At 53.9% G+C, this 20,753-nt stretch overlaps 1 protein-coding gene across 3 annotated transcripts in view; it reads right to left on the bottom strand.

Annotated features, from left to right (window-relative positions):
* Nucleotides 1–4,596: 4,596 nt before the first annotated feature.
* Nucleotides 4,597–20,753, bottom strand: part of WHRN (whirlin) — a 91,349-nt gene continuing 75,192 nt past the window's right edge. For all 3 annotated transcript variants that reach the window (XM_042242825.1, XM_027964085.2, XM_042242826.1), the window contains 5 exons: nucleotides 10,196–10,267; nucleotides 8,449–8,986; nucleotides 6,376–6,557; nucleotides 5,733–5,855; nucleotides 4,597–5,470 (listed from right to left, as the gene is read on the bottom strand). In XM_042242825.1, coding sequence (XP_042098759.1) covers nucleotides 5,288–5,470; nucleotides 5,733–5,855; nucleotides 6,376–6,557; nucleotides 8,449–8,986; nucleotides 10,196–10,267 — 1,098 coding nt within the window. In that variant the 3' untranslated portion in view covers nucleotides 4,597–5,287. The remainder of the gene's footprint in view (nucleotides 5,471–5,732; nucleotides 5,856–6,375; nucleotides 6,558–8,448; nucleotides 8,987–10,195; nucleotides 10,268–20,753) is intronic.

Raw genomic sequence — 20,753 nt, 5'->3', positions numbered from 1 at the left:
CATTTCACAGGGGCAAGGGCGTGTAATAGGCCCCGAGACAGGAAGTGATTTGCCTAAGGTCTGGTATCCAGCTGAGTTACAGCACAGTTCTCTTTCCTTTTGGTGGAAAGCTCCTCCCAGTCGCCCAGGTTCGGTGACCCCCTACACACATATCTAATGGCAATCGTAGTAACAGCTTCTATGCACTGAAGGTTTACTCTGTCATTATAGCTACTCCTTACAATAGCTCACAAGTTATTACCTGGTGGTTCAGAGGGTAAAGCATCTGCCCGCAATGTGGGAGACCGGGGTTCGATCCCTAGGTTGGGAAGTTTCCCTGAAGAAGGAAATGGCAACCCACTCCAGTATTTGCCTAGAAAATTCCATGGGTGGAGGAGCCTGGTGGGCTACAATCCATGGGGTCCCAAAGAATTGGACACGACTGAGCGACTTGACTTACAATAGCTCACAGTTTAAATATTTTAAACTGTGAGCTATTTTAGACTTTAAATACTTCCAATTTAAAGATGAGAAAATTACAATACCAATTATATGTGTAATATGAAAGAAAGAACTTATTTACAAAATAGAAATAGACTCATGGACACTGAAAACAAAAGTTACCAAAGGGGAAAGCAGGAGAGGGATAAATTAGGAGTTTGGGGTTAACAGATACACACTGCCTGAGTGCTGAATTGCATCAGTTGTGTCCGACTCTTTGAGACCCCATGAACTATAGCTTGCCAGGTTCCTCTGTCCGTGGGATTTTCCAGGCAAGAATACTGGAGTGGGTTGCTATACCCTCCTCCAGGGGATCCTCCCAACCCAGGGATCCAACCTGCGTCTCTTATGTCTCCTGCATTGGTAGGTGGAACCTGGGAAGCGCAACAGATTCACACTACCGTATATAAAACAGATAAACAACAAGGACCTGCTAAACTATATTCAAAATCTTGTAATAACCTATAATGGAAAGAATCTGAAAAAGGGTATATATATATGTATGGTGTGTGTGTGTGTGTGTGTGTGTGTGTGTGTGTGTATTTACATAACTGAAGCACTTTGCTGTATACCTGAAACTAACACAACATTCCGTTTAAAAATTAACAAATACGGCAATGGAAAAAAAAGAAGAAGAAATATGAGGCTCAGAGAAGTTAAGTGATTTACCCAAGCTCACACAGCCAGGAAGTGGTGGAAATAGGATTTGAGTGCAAATGTCAGGCTCTGAGCTCTGGGCTGCCTGAGGTGTGCCTTGCCCTCTGTCCTTAGGATCCTCACAGAGGGCTACTCCAGCCCTCATCCTGCGTTCTCCCAAGCAGAGAGGGCTCCAAGTAGTTTGAAGGCCGGCCTGGCACTTGCTTGGGCAGGCCCAGTCTCAAACCAGAAACTTGCCCGCTTGCTACCTTCTCCTTCATCTAGCAGCAGATCCTGAAGGTGTCTAGCTGTACCTACCTGCTTCCCTCAGCTCTGACACTATGAGTAAAGACATTAGGGCCATAGACATATATGTGGCCAGATGGACCTCTGGCTCCTCACCCTGCCAATATCCAAGCTGCCTTAGCCCACTGTTTTGGGTCCCTTCAAAGGCAATAGGACATCTGCTTATTATCTTGGAGCTTCACATGGTGAACCTCAGGTAGCTGTGGGTCCAAATTTTTCCTCTACCACTTACTAGCTATGCAAATTTGAGCAAGTAACTTGGCCTTTCTAAGCCCATTTACAAAGGTATGTTTTTAAGCTTAAAATTCCACAGGGAGGGGGAACCCTCACAACCAATGGCCTACAGTCCCGGAGTCAGACCCAGGAATTTCGGAACCAACAGTTCCAGAAACTCTTTCTTGTTCTTTTTCAGAGAACAAATTTGGGACCTCAGGCAGCAGTTGCCAGGAGTTCCCAGACCCCTGGGGTTGGACTGAGTGGGGAGATGGCTAGTTCAAGACACAAGAAGTCACAACCTATCCTGGAGTTCGTAGAGCAGGCCAATCAGTTCAGTTCAGTTCAGTCACTCAGTCGTGTCCGACTCTTTGCGACCCCATGAATCACAGCACGCCAGGCCACCCTGTCCATCACCAACTCCTGGAGTTTATTCAAACTCATGTCCATCCAGTTGGTGATGCCATCCAGGTATCTCATCCTCTGTTGTCCCCTTCTCTTCCTGCCCTCAATCCCTCCCAGCATCAGAGTCTTTTCCAATGAGTCAACTCTTCGCATGAGGTGGCCAAAGTACTGGAGTTTCAGCTTTAACATCAGTCCTTCCAATGAACACCCAGGACTGACTGGCCTGAAATTCATACTGCAAGTAGGTAACAGACAAAAACCTCTGGATTCAGAACAGATCCACAAGGACTTGGGCCTAGAAAAGATGTGCTTTATAAGGTCAGAGGGCTCCTTCTTCACCATCATTCTGACTGCAGTCATCTCCCTGGGGCAGACTCTGAGCCTGGTACTCTGAGCCCACACACTGCATCCCAGCCTCCATCGGAAGCGAGTAGCAGTATCCCCATTGTATTTATTTCCTGTGGCTGTTGTAACAAATTACCACCAGTTCATGGTTTAAGACAACACTAGGTCTTCCCTGGAGATCCAGTGGTTGAGACTCCATTCTTCCACTGCAAGGGGTGTGGGTTTGATCAGCGAAGTGAGATCCTGAATGCAATGCTGCTTGGCAAAAAAAAAAAAAAAAAAACTAAAATGACACTAACTTGTTCTTCCAAAGAGAGGTCATAAGTCCAAAATCAGTCTCACCTCACTAAAGTCAGAGTGTCGGCAGGGCAGGTTTCTTGGGCAGGCTCTCGGGGAGAATCCATTTCCTTGCCTTTTTTTTCAGTTTCTAAATGGCCACCTGTGTTCCTGGGCTCATGGTCCTCTCCTCCATCTTCGAACTGCATTCTGTCATCACACCTTTTTCTCTCCTATGTCAAATCTCCCTCTTGCAATTACATGGGGCCTTGCAATTACATGGGGCCCACCTAGATGATCGAGGATAACCTCTCCATTTAAATGCCCTAAATAAGCACATCTCTCTTTGCCACAGAAAGTAACGTTTACACATAACAGGAATCAGGGTACCTCTGGGAGCCGTTACTCAGCCTACCACACCCATAGACTGGGAACTTGGGTTCGGAAAGGTGAAATCACCTGCCCGTGACCACACAGGATGTGGAATTTGATGCCAGGAGATCTGGGGCCTGACAAAGCCCTCTTGCAGCCAGGTGAGGGTTATTCCTTGCAGGGGTACCAGGATTGGAGAGGGGCATACAGAGTCCCATGGGAAGGGCTGGGGTTTTGGGGGATACTGGCTGCTTCAGAGGTCAAGTGGAAGCCAGGGCTCTGGCCTCTGGACTCCTTAAGCTGGGGAGGGGACACAAGCAGATAAGAGTAAGATCCAGTAAAAATCTGTAGAATCAACAGCCCCCAACCCATTTCTAGAAGATCCCTGGACATGGCTGGACAAAGCAGGACTTTTCACTCTTCTTTCTGCAGAGAAAGCCTGGGGATGGAGGAAGTGGGCACTGGGGCTGGTAGTGGGGCCCTCTCCTCTCTGCCCTCTTCATGTGTTTTTGCTTCTAATACCCTCTGTTCTTGGCTCCTGCACCAGCCTCGTGTGCACAGGTAGGAAGCGACTGTGAAGTCACTGCCTCTTCCCTGTCCCCAGACCTTGTCTAAAGAGCGACAACTTGAAGGCCCTGTCCACTTGCCCTGAGCGGAGACAACTCTAAGTGGAACTTACACTCCAGTGTCCCCAGTGGGATCAGGCTGCAGCTGTCCTCCTAGGACTCCGCCTGAAATCACCTCCTGCTTGTGTTCCTCACCTTCGCTTCTGATTCACCCGCTGCTTTACCAGCCTCCCTGCACACTGCTTCAATGAATCACCTGCACACACATCCTCGTCTCAGGGCCAGTTTCTGGGATCCGCCCTAAGATAGGCCACCTCTGTGCGCGTGCGCGTTTGTAATTTTATTTACTTATTTAGTTTTGGTCGCATTGGGTCTTCATTGCTGCTCAGGCTTTTCTCTAGTTTCGGCCAGCGGTGGCTACCCTTCGAGCCGTGCGCAGGCTTCTCACTGTGGTGGTTTCTTTTATTGTGGAGCATGGGCTGTAGGCTGCAAGGGCTCTGTAGTTGTGGTTCCTGGGCTCTAGAGCACAGGCTCGATAGCTGTGGCTCACAGGCTCAGTTGCTCTGAGGCATGTGTCAACTTCCTAGACCAGGGATTGAACCCTTGCTTCCTGCACTGGCGGGCAGATTCTTTACCACTGAACCACCAGGGAAGCCCCCTCTCTGTGTTTTCAAACATTCATGCACATTGTGCATTCTGTCTCATAACATACCTGTGTTATTTAAATATTCTTATATAAGTTTCAGGGGTACAGCATTATTAAAACCTATATATACCCGTGCATTTTGATCTAAAGATGTTATCTATAACCTTCAGGGAAGGTGTTCCAAGACATGAGTGTGGCTCCAGTGCCCCTGCAACACGCTTTGTGTGACCCAGGTTGAGCCACGGGAGGCCAGGGAAGATGTGATGTCCTGGGTGCCTCCATCTGTCCCACCCAACCCTCTCTCCACATCAAGCCCAGCCACACAGGCAGGCCACATAGCACGCTGGATCCTAACCTTGTTCAGATCTCTTTATTGAAAAATTAAAGTCATAAGCTCTGTATATAAATACACTGACACCGCTGGTCACCTGCAAGGCCTCTGGGATAGGCTGGGGGTGCAGTGGGAAGCTGGGGTCTTGTGATCCCCAGGGGTGTGGGATGGAAATAAATAATAAATACCATGGAGGATGAGGAGCTAGGAGGAACAGGGGTGTGAATGGGGGTGCTCGATGCTTATTTGTGGCACTGAAGGTCCCGCAAGAGGCCCCCCGGGTTGGGGGCCGTGTCCACGAATTCTGTGACTTCATTCCAGACAAAGACTCCGGCATCGGGGGATAGGCCAGGTCCTAGCTGGCCAGGGAGCACTCAACCCAGAGTTACAGGCCCTGGGAGGCTTCAGGTGAAGACACAGGTGCTCCACCTTTCCCTTTTCTTTCTCTCCTTCCTGAGGTTTCACGCTTGTATTGAGCGCCTACTGTATACCAGGCATTGCATTATACCCTGACTTGACCTTCTGTTTGCCTCGCCCAGCTCTCTTCTCCCGGTTCTGGTCCAAAGGGCCAGTATGGAATGGGGGGAGGGACGTCTTCCTGCTATCCTAGCCATGCAGCCCCAGCCCCCGAAGGAGCTCAATAGTGCCAGGAGGGAGGAGGGACCAGGGCCGGGGGCTGGGCAGCGATGGGAGGCCCTCCGGCCTCTGCCCCTAGAGCAGCACGTTGAACTCGGTGACCAGAAAGTCGATGTAGTCGCGCTCCTTGGTCTTGAAGGCCTCCGCGATGATGCGCGCAGCCTCCCGGTGCTCCTTGCCCCGAAGCGTCACCCCGTTCACTTCCAGGATCACGTGCCCCACCTTGAGCTGCCCGCAGTTGTGGGCTGAGCCGCCTCGCTGTAGGAGTGAGACACAGGACGTGTAACCTGGGACACCCCAGGGCTGGCCTGGACTGCCCCCCACTGCCAACCAGGGAGCCATAGTCTGTGTGTCCACGGCCCTGATGAGGAAAACTGAGGCTCGGCGAGAGCCAAGTGCTATGAGCCTGGGGCTGCCTGTGGGTGCCGGGTTGCCTCTGGGCATGGCAAAGCCCTGGGGAGGCTGAGAGAGGGACCCTTGGGGTAGGGAGAGATGGTCAAGCAGGTCCCTGGGGACGTACCTGAATTGTGACGATCCTAGGCAGAGGCTGGCGGGTGTTGGCACCACCCTCGATGGCAATGCCCAGGGTGGCCGCACTTTTCTTCACGCGGATGAGGGTGGACGTGGGCTCCAAGAGCCCGGGCTGCAGGTATGAGGAAGGAAAGTAGCGGCAGGCCTTCTTGTGGGGTGGGCCTGGCCTGGGGGCTGGCCTGGCTACGACAGGCCCCTAGGTCAGCAGGACGCAGACTGCAGCCCTTTGCTGGGAGCGTGCTGTGTGCTAGCACTGAGCACAGTGCTTGGTGCGCCCAGCTGTCTAATTCTGAGGCTCAGGAGGGTAAGCAGCTGCCCCAAGGCTGCTAGAGGTGGCCTCAGGACTTGAATCTGGCCTGATTGCCTCACATCCACCCTACACTGAAAGGGAGCGTAATGATCCGTGAGAACAACCATCAGCACCTGGCCTGTCTGCATCAATGGCAGAGCGGCGGCCTTCAGACTCTGAATACAGAGGTCTCTCCGGACACCCACATCCGCCCAGTGACAGGGGTGCTCAGCACCTCCCTTGCGGTCACTTGCCAAGCTAAACCCTGGTCGGGACTTCCTGTTGTTCACCCCCAACCAGACTTCCCCCCGCCTGCCTTCTGCACACCCCCCGTCTCACTTACAGGTTTGGTGGCCCCCTCGGCGGGCCTCTCGTTCCGAGGTGTCTCCTTGCCAGTCCTGCTCCTGGCGGGCGCCGTCTGTCTGCCTCGGCCAGGGGCGCTGGCCTCGGCCTCGCCAGCGTCCACGCCACTGTCCTCGCTCAGGGTCTGCCCGCTATCTGAGAGCTGGGAGAGCGTGGAGGCGGCTGCGGTGGGGACAGGAGGAGAGGGATGTGTAGAGCTGGGGTCAGTAAGGGCTTCCCGGAGGAGCTGAGGGGCAAGTCAGAAGGCTGGGTGGGGGATTCCCTGGGCAGAGACTTCCTGCCACCCTCCACCTATTGAGACCTGCCCTTCCAACGGGGTCTGGCCCCAAGGCTGCCAATTCCAGGATGTCTGCCTTGACAGCCTCTGGCAAAATGGTTAAAAAAAAAAAAAAAAGTCAGGAGGCAAATCCAGCCCACAGATATGGGTTTTTTTGTTTGTTTTAACTCTTAGTGTTGTCAATATTTAATGATGGACCAACACATTCAAATTAGGAGATTTCACATAAAAATGGAGTTTTAAGCTTCTTGGGGGAAAAAAAAGGAAGGTCTGGGAAAAAAAAAAAAAAAAAAAGGAAGGCCTGCCATGCCTGGTCTGTGCCCTGGCTGACCCCACCTAGCCTGAGCTAAGGGGTGGGCACATGCCCTCTGGTGCGATAGTCAAACCCAGTCCACTCCTGTAGGTATGTAACGGCTTGGCCCCTGAGTCTGAGACACTCTGGGGTCTGGCAGGTGGGGTCTGAATCCCCTCTGACCAGCTGGGCAATCCTGGGTGAGTTACACAGCCTCTCTGAACCCCAGTGTTCTGGTTCCAACCCAGGGGCAATGATGCCTATCCCATGGATTATCATGAACACTAACAGACAGGACACATGGGGTGAACAGGCTTGTGCTAGCCTGCCTGGCTCCACAATCACTGCGTCTCCGTCTCTCTCATCTGTAAAATGGGGGTGATAACAGTACCAGCCTCACAGAGCTGTTGAGAGAACTGGGTGAGTTACTAACACAGGCACGTTCCCAAGAACAGTATCCTTGGCTCACGGAGAGTGCGGCACACCTGCCAGCGTTATCATCATGCGTGTGCGGCTCAGTGCCAGGTCCAGGGCCATCTATCTGACATGACAGCTTGGGTTCCCCGCCGCCCCCCCCCCCCGCTGCCACCTTCTGCCTTAGCAGCCTTCCCTCAATGAGCTACTGAATGCAGGCACCCCGCCTTCCGCATCCTAGTCCGTCCCTTACTGGCATACCACAGGCGCTCAGCAAATGTCCCCTGACCTAGCTGGCCACCCACCCTCCTTGGCCATGGCGGTCCTACGTGTCACCTTAGCCACGAGATGGCAGCAGAATCCAACAAAACGGACCCAACTCACGACCAGGAGGGAGGGGACGCAGGCCTCGCGGTGGGCTCAGCCTCACAGGGTGGAAACCAGCTCTCCCTTCCTGCCACCTCCCCAGTTGGACATCCTCTGAAAACCCCGGGGCTACAGCCCTGGGCTGGCCTCCCAGGTGTCTGGAAGGTGGACCCTGCACTCTGACCCTGCAGCCCTGAGCCAGGAGACCTCCAGGGGTCCAGAGGTGACAATTTCAATGTCCACCTGTCCCTCGGCACCAGCTCTGGGGGACAGAGATCACAAAGCCACTCCTGCCCTGAACAGGCTCCGTCTTCTTGGGGAGACCGGTAGGTCAGTGCAGGGTGACCAGGTCCTAGAGGAGGAATCCCACCCTCACAGCCAGCTGGCAGAAGCAACAGTTACAGAACTGTTCCAGCCCCCATGGGACAGCCCAGCAGCCCGCCCACAGTCAGACAGCCAGTGACAGCAGAGCTGGGACTCACATTCCAGCCTCTGCCTCCAAAGCCCCTCCGGGCGGGCTCGGGGCCCTGTTCCCCGGCTCCCCTGACCTTTAATGGGGGAGGACTGGGTTCGAAGGCCTCCCACTGGGAGAGCACCTGGCCTCACCTGAGCTGTGTCAATGAGCAGATCAATCCCCCAGTGGGACACCCCTAAGGTGACGCAGCGGCCCCCGAGCCCAGCCCACCGGGGCCTGCGGTACTCACTGCGTGTTTGGGGCAGCGCCCTCACTTCATTCACGTCTGGCTCGCTGTCCGGGCGGTGCACCTCCACCAGGACAAAATGCTGGTTCGTGCCCGCCTGGTCTGGGCGGCTGGAGGGGGAGGGTGGGGAAAGGCCACCGCCAGCCAACGTGGCCTCTGCGGGGGGGCTTTTCAGGTGCGGGGGTGACTGGACCCGCGGGAAGGGGCCGATGGGGTGCTGGTTGACCAGGGCCAGGTGGGTGTCCAGCGGCCTATTGGAGCCGGGGTTGGCCGGGGAGATGGAGGCGTAGATGGGGGAGGAGGGCGAGTCCTGTGCTGTGGGGGCCTCCGGCACAGGAGCGGTACCCGCGGGCGGGCTCCTGTTCCGCGGAGCCGAGAAGACGATGCCCGAGTGGGAAGGCGTGGAGGAAGGCGGCTGGAGGTCCTCTCTGCCTGGCTTCCTCGGCTGGATGAGGAGGTGGTCGTGGCCTTGGGTCAGAGGGGGAGGGGGAGGCGGCGGCTTGTAGCTAGGCAGCCCCTTGGAGGTGGACTTGACATCATCCTGCCAAAAGACCCAACAGGAATAGAAGGAGTCAGAGCCCATTGCGGCTGTTAGAGGGGAGACCCGAGCGCCCCAGTGTGCCGGACCCCGGCTGGAATTCTGTCCTTGCTCTATTAGCTCCTGGCCACGCTGCTCTGAATAATGCAACACCCGAGTGGAAAACTTCTCCCAGCGTCTGAGCAGCTGATAAGCATCGGGATCTTGTCTCTGGGGATGGCATCGTTACCTTCAGGAACTGAAGTTCTTGGCATCGGCCAGGGCTTGTCACAGGGAATGGGACTTAATTAGAGGCGGGATGCAAAGATGAAAACAGAAGAGGCCTCTCTGGCTTTTCTCTTTAGGGGATTAGCATGGCTCCTGGAGCCTGGAGATGTGACAGGACTGATGGGAGAGGATGGGTAGAAGGTGGACAGAGGTGCGCCAGGCTGCTGTGTGGCCCTGGGCAGGGCACAGCACTTCTCTGAGTGCACCTCGGGGCCGTGGAGGAAACGGCCTACTCAGCAGAGTCGTGGGGAGGTGAGCAGTAGCGCGTGTGCTGCACTAGCAAGGGGCCTGAGATCCAGCAGGTGCCTGGTGAGAGGAAGACTCTGTCATCACTGCGCCCCCTCCCTGTGCCAGCATCCAGCACTGGCATGGCTCTGTTCCCGATGTTTTACTTAGAATAACTGATTTGCCCCTTGTTGCGGGCTTAGGGGTGGTACACTATTATTACACCCCATTTTACAGATGGGGAAGCTGAGGCACAGAGCAGTTGAGAAAGTTGCCCAAAGTCACACAGTCAGCGGCACCGGGTGGGATTTGGACCCGGCAGTCTGGCTTCAGAGCCCAGGCCATTCGAAAGCCACGTGAGTCAGATCACAGAGCAGACTCTGGACTGCTGCTGAGTGCGCATGGGCGTGAGATCACGTTTCACCCGCTTTCCCAGCGCAGTCACAGGGCCTCCTTGAGGAGAGCTCTCGTCACACACTTCATGCTTCAGTCCTTGCTATGATAACGTTCAGATAACATATCAAAAGTAACACCAACTCAGCAAACAGTCAAACAGCCTGACAGCCCTGCCTCAAATCCTGGAACTCGCTGAGAGCTCTTCGCTGAGGGCTTCAGTCCCCTCCCTGTGGTCTCACCAGGGAGCCAGCCCCCAGGGGCCTCAGGCAGACCCAGGAGGGGGAAAATACAATGAAAAGGTCTTCCCAGAGCGGGGGGTCTCACCAGGGAAACGTCTGAGAGGGTGTTCACATTGCCCTGGACGGCCTCCCCGGTCTCCTCCAGGTCCAGAGTGTTCTAGAACAGAGAAGAAAGCCCCGTGAGCAAATACACATTGAGGGGGAAAACCACTTTGCTCTCCAGGACACAGAACTCTGCAGGCCCTAAGACACCTTCGTGGGGCTTCTTTGTTTCCTGACAAGCCCCACTCCGTGGGAACTTATATGGTAAAACGAATGATGATTTTCCTGCCTTTCACTTTGAAATCAATTTCAAGCAGTTCAATTTCTTGGAGACTTTCCAGGCCTCCCCGGAACTACGTAGAAATGCTGCGGGGTGGCTTTGGCCTTGACTGGCAATCCCTGAAGCTCGGCCCACGCTCAACAGGCTCAACTTCTCAACCCGAGGGTTCCTGACAGAACCCCAGGGAGGTGTGAAAACGGCAAGTGAGGGGCGGATGGGGAAGGTCTCTAGCTCTTTTTAATTAATCAGTTACTCGTTTATTTTGGCTGCATTGGGTCTTAGCTGTCGCATGCGGGATCTTTCATTGTTGTGCCCAGGCTTCCTTCTAGTTGTGGCTGGCGGGCTTAGTTGCTCCCTAGCAGGCATGTAGCATTTTAGTTCCCCAAACAGGGACTGAACCCATGTCCCCTACACTGAAAGGTGGATTCTTAACCACTGGACCACCAGGGAAGTCCTTCTCTCTGTTTTAATTTTAAGGGTTTTAATGGTGTATTCTGGGGGAGGGGGGAAGGGTTATGGTTTCAGTGGCGCTTATTTTGCAAAGATGCTCCTTTCTTCCTTCTTTTCCTAACTAACCAGATGCCTAATGCTTCCTCAAGTGACACTGAGCTGCCGTAAGGCCATGGCTAGACATCCCACACCAGGAGGTTGAGCAGAGCTCTTCTTTAAACTCCTGAGGGGGCTCCTGAGGGCTCTGCAGTCACTTCTCTCCACACCGCAGGACTCAGGATGGCAACAAACTTCCCTGACCATCACCCAGCTCAAGTCTCAAGTTCAGGGATTAATACTGAGCAGTCTCAGTGCTCCTGACTGAGGGCCTGGGGACTTAGAAGAAGTGAGACACCTCCCCTGCCTTCAGTAGCTTAGAGATGGTGTGCGTGCTCAGCTGCTCAGTCGTGCACGACTCTTTGTGACCCCAGGGACTGTAACTCGCCAGTTTCCTCTGTCCATAGGATTTTCCAGGCAAGAATACTGGAGTGGGTTGCTGTGTCCTACTCCAGAGGATCGTCCCAATTCAGGGATCAAACTCAAGTCTCTTGTATCTCCTGCACTGGCAGGCAGATTCTTTACCATTGCCCCACCTGGGAAGCCATAGAGACAGCAGGGTCGACACAAATAAGGCAGGAGGAGGTTGAACAGGGTGAGGAAACACAGTTATATAATGCAGCTAAGGAAGGGTCATCTAGGAAGTCTTCCTGGAGGAAGGAGCACAGGTTAAAGCTGGGCAAAGGAAAGAATGATGGGTGTTTCAGAGGAAGGGATGTGCATAAAGCTGGGAGGACAGAGGATGCTTGAGAATCTTCAGGGGTTCTACAGCAGTCAAGAGCTGCTTAGACCTAAGCCTGAGGACAGTGGGTTGCCATGGAGATGTAGTCAGGTCTGCCTTGGAAGAAGATCCCCTTTGCTCACTTCCTTTCGAGTCACGCTAGAGCTGTGCAGGCATGTCAGGGTTTTTATACTGGCTCTTCTTTCTGTCTGGAACATTCTTCCCCAGAACTATCCGCAAAGTGAGCTCTGTTTGTTCACCTCCTTCAAGACCTTACTCAAATATCACCTCCACAAAAAGATCTACTCCAACAGTTCAGTTCAGTTCAGTTCAGTCGCTCAGTCATGTCTGACTCTGCGACCCCATGAATCGCAGCAAGCCAGGCCTCCCTGTCCCACCTAAAATCACAACCTTCACCCCTGCCCTGCTTTATTTTTCTCCTTTGCACTGATCACACTGTTCCTTACCAGCAGCCAGGATGTAATCTTGAAACACAGGTCAGATGACGTCTCACGCTAGCTCATAACCCTCCAGGCTCTTTCCATCTTAAGTGGAGGAAATTCGAAACTGCATTCACTGGGCGCAATGAATTCTGGGCTCTTTCTTGCCACTCTTGCAGCAGGGTGGGATGGTTCCTGCCTCAGGGTCTTCGAACGCTGCTCTGCCTGCTTAGTGCTCCTGGTTCACTCCCTCGTTTTAGGCCTTGGTGAGGCTTTCTTCGACCAGCCCTGTTTCAAACAGCACCCCCTCCACCCCCACAACTCTGTCTAACCCTTGACCCTGCTTCATTTTCCTGTGTAAGATTTAGCACCACCTGATGGGGTACTATTGATTTGCTCATTGTATGTCTTCCTACTAGGTTAACTCCTCAGAGGCAGGACTTGTGACCACCTGGTCATTACTGTATTCAGGATAGTGTATTCAGGATAGTGACTGCTTGATAAATATTTATTGAGCAAATTAATTAATCCGTGAATGAATTGATGAGTGAATGAATTAATCAATAACTCTGGCTGTTATGGGGAGGAGGCCTGCTGCTACCGTAGGTCATGGAGAGCAGCGATGATGGTTTGAATGAAAGTGAAGGTATAAAGAGAGTGAAGGTGTGGGGGGATGGGAGGAGCCCCCTGACTCCATACCCCCAGAGCAGAGGCTGCCAGGTCACTCCATACTGATCCTTGTCTCAAATAAGCCTCCTGAAGCCTTGAGTATTCTGGGCAGGCACCATGGGAACCCACCGGCCAACAAGACGCTCTGTCCTCCCAAGCATGAGCCTTTCTCACCCAGGACGCCTCATCTGGTCTTGTGACGCCTCTGGGGCAGTGTCAGGCCAGGTCAACTGCCTTTTACCAGCAAACCTGAGCTTGTGCAAACATTATGACATCTCCTGCCCACCCCACTCTGATCTCTCACATACCACTTCACAGGAAGTGTTCTTGACGGCCTCGGTGATACAAGGACAGCGGGCACCCTTGAGGAGGGGAGAGCTGCTCCTTCCCACCTTGATCAGAGGCACCAGTTCTGGCTTCTCTGAGATCACTCCCAGCTCTGCCACTCATAGCTGAGTGACGGTGGACAGCCCACTGGATTGCTCTGTGCCTCAGTGTCCTCATCTGTAAGGTGGGGAAACAGCTGCAGTCCCTCCCTCTTGGAGTTGATGCATTAACACTTGAAAAGTGCTCAAACAGAGCCTGGCACAGTATCTGAAGGGAAGTGACTGTCACACTAGAACCCCTGGATCTTATAAATCTGCCCCAGGAACTGAATGGCTGCCCTGGCCTAGGTGAACACTTCGATGGAAGGAAACAGTGGTCCTCCAATACACCCCCTCTCCCAAAACCGTAATGTGTCCAGTGCTCCCAGGAGTCAGTCCGCCTGGGCAAATAATCCATCTAGGGTGAAGGTGAATGGCAAGGCAGGCAGGTTACATGCAATGACTTCCCAAGACTGGGCAGTCATTGCCTTGGCCTCAGCAGGAGGCCCCGAGGAGGTCAGAGACCTGGGAGGTGTCTATAGCAAGGACGAGAGGGGCCTCCATCACCTGACATGTAGCTAGCTACTGCTGCCTGCCCCCAAAACTCAGCCTGCAGACACCCTGGGGGCTTAGATGACAGTCCGTGGTTGGACCAAAGATATGGGATTCTGTCCTGTTCTGGTATCAGGAGCTTTGAACATTCATTTAGTTGATCAACAAGCATTTAACAGGCAGCCTTGACTTATGAGGAAAGCTCATGGGGATAAAAGATGAGCAGGTCCCTGTGTTCCCAACAGCCACCAGAGGGCCATGCACACAGGAGCTGCCCACAAACTCTTGTTCGGAATCACTGATGGAAGCTGGCATTGTGATAGGGCCAAAGGGAGGGAGCAAGGAAAGGACCCGGAGTCTGATAACACAAGCACGTCTTCGCCTAGCACTACAGGGCGGGTGTGACTTTCTCTTAGAAAGGGCATGGGAGAACTCCAAACTGTGGCAGGCCTTGCTGCATGCTAGACCCCTGCTGGGCATTTTATTTACATGGTCTCACTGATTCTCCTTATGACCCTGTAAGGTAGGCACTCTGATTGTCCCGGCTCACAATTTTTACACTTAAGCTCAGAGAGAGCAGTGACTTGTCCAAGGCAACAGGACTATTCTACAGCAGATTAGGTTTCTAACCCACATCAGGGTGACCCCAAAGCCCATGCAACCTTAGCGGGACCCCAGAATTAGATGCTGTAAGAACCAAGGGACTCCAGGAGGAGGACCCTCTCTGAAACAAGAAAGAACAAGGCCATCGCTGGCCCCAGACCTCAGCCACTCCCTGTTATTAATGGCATCCTGGAGCCAAGATGGAAGGCAGGGATGGACGGGCGGGAGGGTGAGGGTGGAGTGTGGACAGGCGTCCAGCCCTGGGAGGAAGGCCTGAAGTGGAGCAAACGGCAGACGGGTTGGAGCCTAGCCTTGCCAGACTCCATCTGCCGAATCCAGACGCTCAGGAGCCCCGAGTCCCCGAGCCATGTTCCTTGTGCGTCTGAAATAGCTGCAGACAGCAGGCTAAGAACCCGGGGGATGCGTCAGCAGAAACGCTTCCGGGACAGGCTTCGAGAAGAGGATCAAGGTCAGAGCTCACGCAGGAGCCAGCCGGAGCATCTTGGCCTTCTTCCCATCCCCCTCTCAGCCCCAGCTGCTCAGTGGTCGGGGGAGGCTCCTCCTGCACCCACGGAGGCCAGAGACGAGCTGAGGGTTTAGATCTGGCAGCTCAGTTAATCCTGCCCGGTGGGACTCTTTTTCATCAGTTCTACAGCTGAGGTGTCTGAGGCCCAGAGACGGAAGGCCACTTGCCCAAGGTCACACAGCAAGGACAGAGCAGAAAGCTGAACCCTATTCAAGGTCTGAGTCTGTCATCCAGAGGACTTCTCACAAGAGCCGGGATGCCCTCAGGACCTGCGGCCGTGGCTCCCTCACCCCCTTCCTCCTCAAATCTGTGGCGGTTCAAGAAATCTCCCTTTCAGAGAGAACTCGTTATTTTTATTTTTTTGTCTGAGTTGGCCCAATCAGGGTTCTAGATATTCCAGGGTCTGGTTTGGGGGCACTGAGGGGCAAAAATGAAATGAAATCACGAGGGGCCATTACCCGAGCTGGCCTCTGCCAGATGGAATCATGGTTCTGGAGACAGAGGCCCCAAAGGCCTTGGGTGGCCCAGGTACCACCCCCAGCAGAAGGAGGCTCTCTGCTCCCTGCCCCCTCCTCCCCTCTCTCTCCCCTCCCCACTCAGCCCCTTTCCTGGGCTCTGCTACCCCGCCCTCTCATTACAAGGGGAGGGCTCTTACATAAAGGTGCTATTTTCAGCTCTTTGTGCCTCTGGCTTCTTTACTCTGAAGTCTGGACAACAGGCTCCCCAACACCTCTGCTCCCCACCCCTGCCGAATGCACCAGAGGCCCAAGGCTGGGAGTGCCCTCCTCTCTCTGTCTCTGGAAAATTGAGGCAGGGAGTCCCAGCGGCTTCTGGAAGGTTGCAGTGGGGGGTGGGGGCGGGGGGGGGGGGCGGGGGGCGCTGCTGAGCGGAAGAGGGCCATGGGAGAGAGACAAACTACAGAAGGGGGAGTGAGCATCAGAGAGGACAAAGAAGGGAGGAGACGGGGAGAAAAGACCAAGAAGGGGAGGCCAAAGGGAGGAAGAGGAGGAAAAGCCAGAGGCGGTGGCCCTGCCAGAGCTGGAGAAGAGGAGCTTGTCGGCCCAGCCACGGTGTGGGCAGTGGGGGCAGGAGTGACCGCAGCCGGCGGAGCCAGAGAGTCCTGGCATTCTTGGGGGGCAGAGGAGGGGACAGTGAAGGGGACAGGTCTGGGGATCCAAAAGGATCGAGGGGTGGACCCCGGGCGCTGGCTGTGCTGGTGGAGACCCATCGATCGAGCAGCCCCCAGCCTCTCTGAGCACCGGCTTGGGTGGAAGTCTGGATGCTGGAGGGAAGGGCAGAAGACAGGGCAGGGAGAGGACCGATCCCCACACTCACAGAGGGCTGGGAGCCCACGCTCACCGACCAGGCTGAGGCCATGGGAACCGGCACGGGGTCTTTGAGCAGCTGGCCCACTGCTGCTACCATGTTCAGCCACCAAAGCACAGAAGCAGAAAGGGCCCAGGGAAGCCAGTGCACAAAGTCCTCCCGAGACGAGGGTGTCCCTCGTCCCAGCACAGCCCAGGCTTCCTTCTACCCCTTTGCATCTCCCTCCCGACGCTCTTAAGAAAAGGATGTCATTCAGCGGACAGAGGGCATGAAGCAGAGTCTCCAGGTCAGGCCCAGAAATGGAAAGCAGGGCTTCAGGAAGGAGTCTGAACTTGCTTGGAGGAAAACCCTGGATCCTTTATTTTCATTAACCTCTAACTGAAATGTAGCATCTCCTTCCATTATGAGTGGAGGCAACACAGCCTTGTGGAATCAGCAGCACCTGGGACACTGTCACAGCTCTTTCGTATCACACTGCAGATGCTGCAAAGTCCCATTTATGCTCATCACGGCCTCATAATTGCCGCTGTTACCGACGTGCCATCAGACCTTGTCATGGGGCATACTAAGAAAAAACCACACCTTTCAATATTTCTTCCCATCTTTGAAAACAGCATTTTATGATGTTTCCTTTGTCATTCTGCATGTTTTCTTTTTAAACATTTAAAACTGTTACTCTGAGAAAGGTCCCCAGGGCTTTGCCAGCCTGCCAGAGGGGTCCATGGCACAGAAAAGGTGAACCCCCCTCCACCAGTCCTAAAGCAGCGTTTAGTCTATCTCTCCTAGGTGGTAGCTGGAAAAACGCAGGCTCCGAGGGGAGCAGTCCACGTTCCAGCAGGCTCTGACCTCCATGGACTTGGTTTTGTTTTCTGGAAGCAGTTCCCAGCACCCCCAGTCCCCACACAGAGGGGAGGATGCACCTCAATGCACCGGCTTGGAGGAAGGATCCTTGTTTCACACACCGGCCCAGGCAAAGCTGCACCCACCCAGAGGGTTACTAACATCCTCTGCTCAATCTTCGGTTCTGGGGAGGTAAGGGGCATTGCTGAGGCCTCTCGGAAGGGAATGGGATGTTCTACTCAAGGGAAAAGACTAACTCCAGCTTCACTGTGTCCCTGTCTGTGCACGGGGCAGTTTTCCTGGAGAGGGGCTATAGACAGCATGTCTGTGTGAATGAAAACATTGCTGCCGTAGCAGTAAACAAAGGGTGCGGTGGCCACCAAGCCACCACATTAGAGCTGTGGGCCCCGAGGGAACTCAGAGTGAGAAAATACAGGATACTGGCCCCAGAGAGCTGAGGTGCATAGCCAAGGAATGGTTTCAGTGAGCCCAGACTCTTGCATCTTCCCATATACAGAAAAGCATCAAATTCCTTGAGATAACCTGGTTTTCTTTAACGAACAGTAATCTCTTGAGGGTCTGACTACCTGATTTTTGTCGCAAAAACTCCTATATATCCTGGCTCCTCTGGCCCTTGTCTCTTCGGAGCAGTCTCTTGAGTTTTCTGAGATGTTATGTCCTCAGTTCTCTCCACCAAATAAAACACAACTTTCAACTTCTAGGCTGTGAATATTTTTAAAGTTGATATCGTATAAATAAGGAGCAACAGTGACTGGGCTCCATAGATGGGCTCCTTCCTGCTCCCCCACTAGGGAGGGCTCTGCCTAGCAGAGGACCTAACCCAACCAGGTTGGACCAGAGGCTGATTGCACTAGGTGGGATGTCAACCTCTCATCACTTGCTCCCTCTTTCTGGGAAGGGGTGCTTTAACAGACAGGGGTCTCTGCAGCAGGAGGCATCCAAAACATGCTGGAGCTTCTCCATCCTCCTCTGGCCCCAGCTGAGCAGGAAGGCATGGAGGCCAAGGGGAAGAGGCTGGTGCTACCAAGTGCTGACAGCCACGCCCATACCCCCTTCTCGTCTTATTGCAGGGGAGACGGCAATGGCCTTTAGAGGCAGTGACCCCAGCCCAAGCATCCTTTGACAAGATGGGGAGACCCTTTCGAGACACATGAGGGGCCTGGAGGGCAAATCCAGGAGGAGGAAGGCTCTGGTTAAGGCCCTCAGCAGGGCAAGTTCCCCTGCGCCCCGACCTCAATGACATCTACCTGGTGGGCACAAGGTTGGCCTTGGCCTCTCAACCCCTTTCCCTCTGCAGTCCTCTGCAGTGCCCTTTGCCAGCCCTAATTTCCTTCCTTCCTTCCTTCTTTCCTTTCGCTGAGCTGGGTCTTAGTTGAGGCATGTGGGATCCTGACTTGTAGCACGCAAACTCTTAGTTGCAGCAATGTGGGATCTAGTTCCTTGACCAGGAGTCAAACCCAGGTCTGCTGCATTGGAAGCTTGGTGTCTTAGCCCCTGGACCACCAGGGAAGTCCTTGCTGGCCTTTAGAGTATCAACAGAACCAACTTCTGAGTATTCCACACCCTGGATCTCACTTGATCTCCACAGCAACCCACAGATGGCTGATCTTATCAGCCAATTGTACAGATGCAGGAGCTGAGGCTTCAAAAGCTTAAGTCACCTGCCCAAGGTGACGCGGCTACCAGTTGGGAGAGCCAACCCTAGTGTGTGAGATTCCAGAGGCTGTTCATTTAAGCCCCTCTGCCTCAGGCCTCCTTGCACCAGATAAGGAATTCAAGAAATGTTAGGCAGCCCTTTCTTCTTTTACAAAGCTCTCCTGGCCGACATCTTTATGGGAGGGTGATGATACTGTCTGGAGGCGGCAGAAAACTCCCAGGGCTGACTATCTATTAGACAAATGGAAACTAAACACAATTTGTTGAAGCGGGAGGCTGCATCTGATTTCCTCTGATCGATTGTGTCTGGTTTGAGGGAAAACGGCTGCAGAAGGAGCCGTGTTGAACCTGGGATGGATAACCCGTGCAGCGCGACCCAGAGACTCTGGGCTAAATGGGAACTGGCTCCAACTGGGGCATCCGTCTGGGGCATCTGGGTCACAAGAGCCAGCCGCCTGCCACCCTGCCCGTCTGAGCACCAGAGCAGAGGACAGTTTCCTATGACAGAGGAGGTAACTGTTTAGGAGGCTGGAAAGGGAGACGGTGATCCTGAGTGACCAGGGAATGAGGTTTCATTCCAGTTCCTGCTTCGCATTTCCTTGGCCTCCACCCTGTCCCAGGCCCTGGGCTGGCACTGGGGACACAGACAGGAGAAAGCTGAGGTCCCTGCCGGTGGACCCCACCAGCTCTCCCTGTGTGCCGAAGAAAACATTCAGCAAGAGGTTAAAGCAACGGGGCGGGCATTTTAATGGAGACATGAAAAATGCGTGTGTTTTCTGGGTGAAATAATTTTTGCGCATGAGCAAGAAATGTTGTGAGTTGATGTCCATCTAGATCGTGGGGGTTGTTTGTTACTCAGCATCTCTGCAGCAAAAGCTCACTCATACATGGTGGTTTTGTGGGGTAGTGCTGGGCACGTAGTAGGGAATAAGTGAATGTCATTTTGACCCCTTAGGAAGAGGTTCCTTAGGAGGAATGATGCAACCCTTGTTCAAAAATAGGGAAGCAGTGGGAACACAGGGCAGCCATTCCTTGTACTGCCTCTCCCGGAATATTTTCTAGACTCTCTCGACAGAGAGGACTCTCAGGGTTGGAGGAGCTTTGGGAGCCTACCTGGGTTGTACAGATGGGAAGATAGGCCGGTGGTGGGTGAAGGGCTTTCCCGAGGGCACCACTGCATGGTGGGGACAGGGCAGAGGAAGGGTGTGGGCTCCTACCTCCAGGATGGGTCTGGTGCCCTGCATTCCCACACAGAGGGGCTTCCAGGAGGAGGTGTCTGTCCTGTGGCTTCGCATGCAGGCAGCATGGGGCATCTAGCCTGAGACCTGCTGTGTGTGTTTGGAGGGAGGGGGTTCCCAAGAGACACTGAGGCCACGGTTGACCAGGCAGCAGGAAGAGCTGGCCCCTGTAGAGCCTGTTATCACATCTCTTAGCAACTCGGGCTGCACAAGCTCCCCAGCACCTGCCTGGGAATGAACCTGTTTTCGGTTCAAACCCACACTCGTCCACTCTCCACCAGCAGCGGCATCCAGGTACAACTAAGGCAGACCAGTCAGACCATGTCGGCCTCTGTTCCAACTTGCCAACAGCTCCCATCACACTCAGACACAAACTCCAAGTCCGCAGCACTAATCCGCCACTGCCCCTCCCCTCACTTACTGCTCCAGTGTTTGGCTTCGTGGACTTTGCTCAGACATTCCGGGTACCACCTCAAAGCCTTTGCACTTGCTGTTCCCTCTACTAGAAATGCTCTTCCCCCAGCTGTGGGCAGGACCATCTTCCTTCCCTCTTTTAGGTCCTACTCAGGTGTCACTTCCTGACCACGCCCCTTTCCTGTTTCATATTCTCTCCTCAGCTCTTCTTACCACTTGGCACGCTGCGCGCTTCAGTTCTTTATCTGGTTTAGTCTGTCACTCCTGCTCCACTCTAAATCCCACAATGGAAAGGATTTCTGTGTTGCTCACCACTGTATTCCCAGCACTGCAACTGTGCAGACCCTGGAGCAATCACTCAATCGAAATTTGCTAACGGAACAAAAGGGAGATAAGGAGGAAGA

This window comes from Ovis aries, chromosome 2 (assembly GCF_016772045.2).
Source record: "Ovis aries strain OAR_USU_Benz2616 breed Rambouillet chromosome 2, ARS-UI_Ramb_v3.0, whole genome shotgun sequence".
Taxonomy (NCBI): domain Eukaryota; kingdom Metazoa; phylum Chordata; class Mammalia; order Artiodactyla; family Bovidae; genus Ovis; species Ovis aries.
This window is presented reverse-complemented; position numbering and strand designations above follow the sequence as displayed.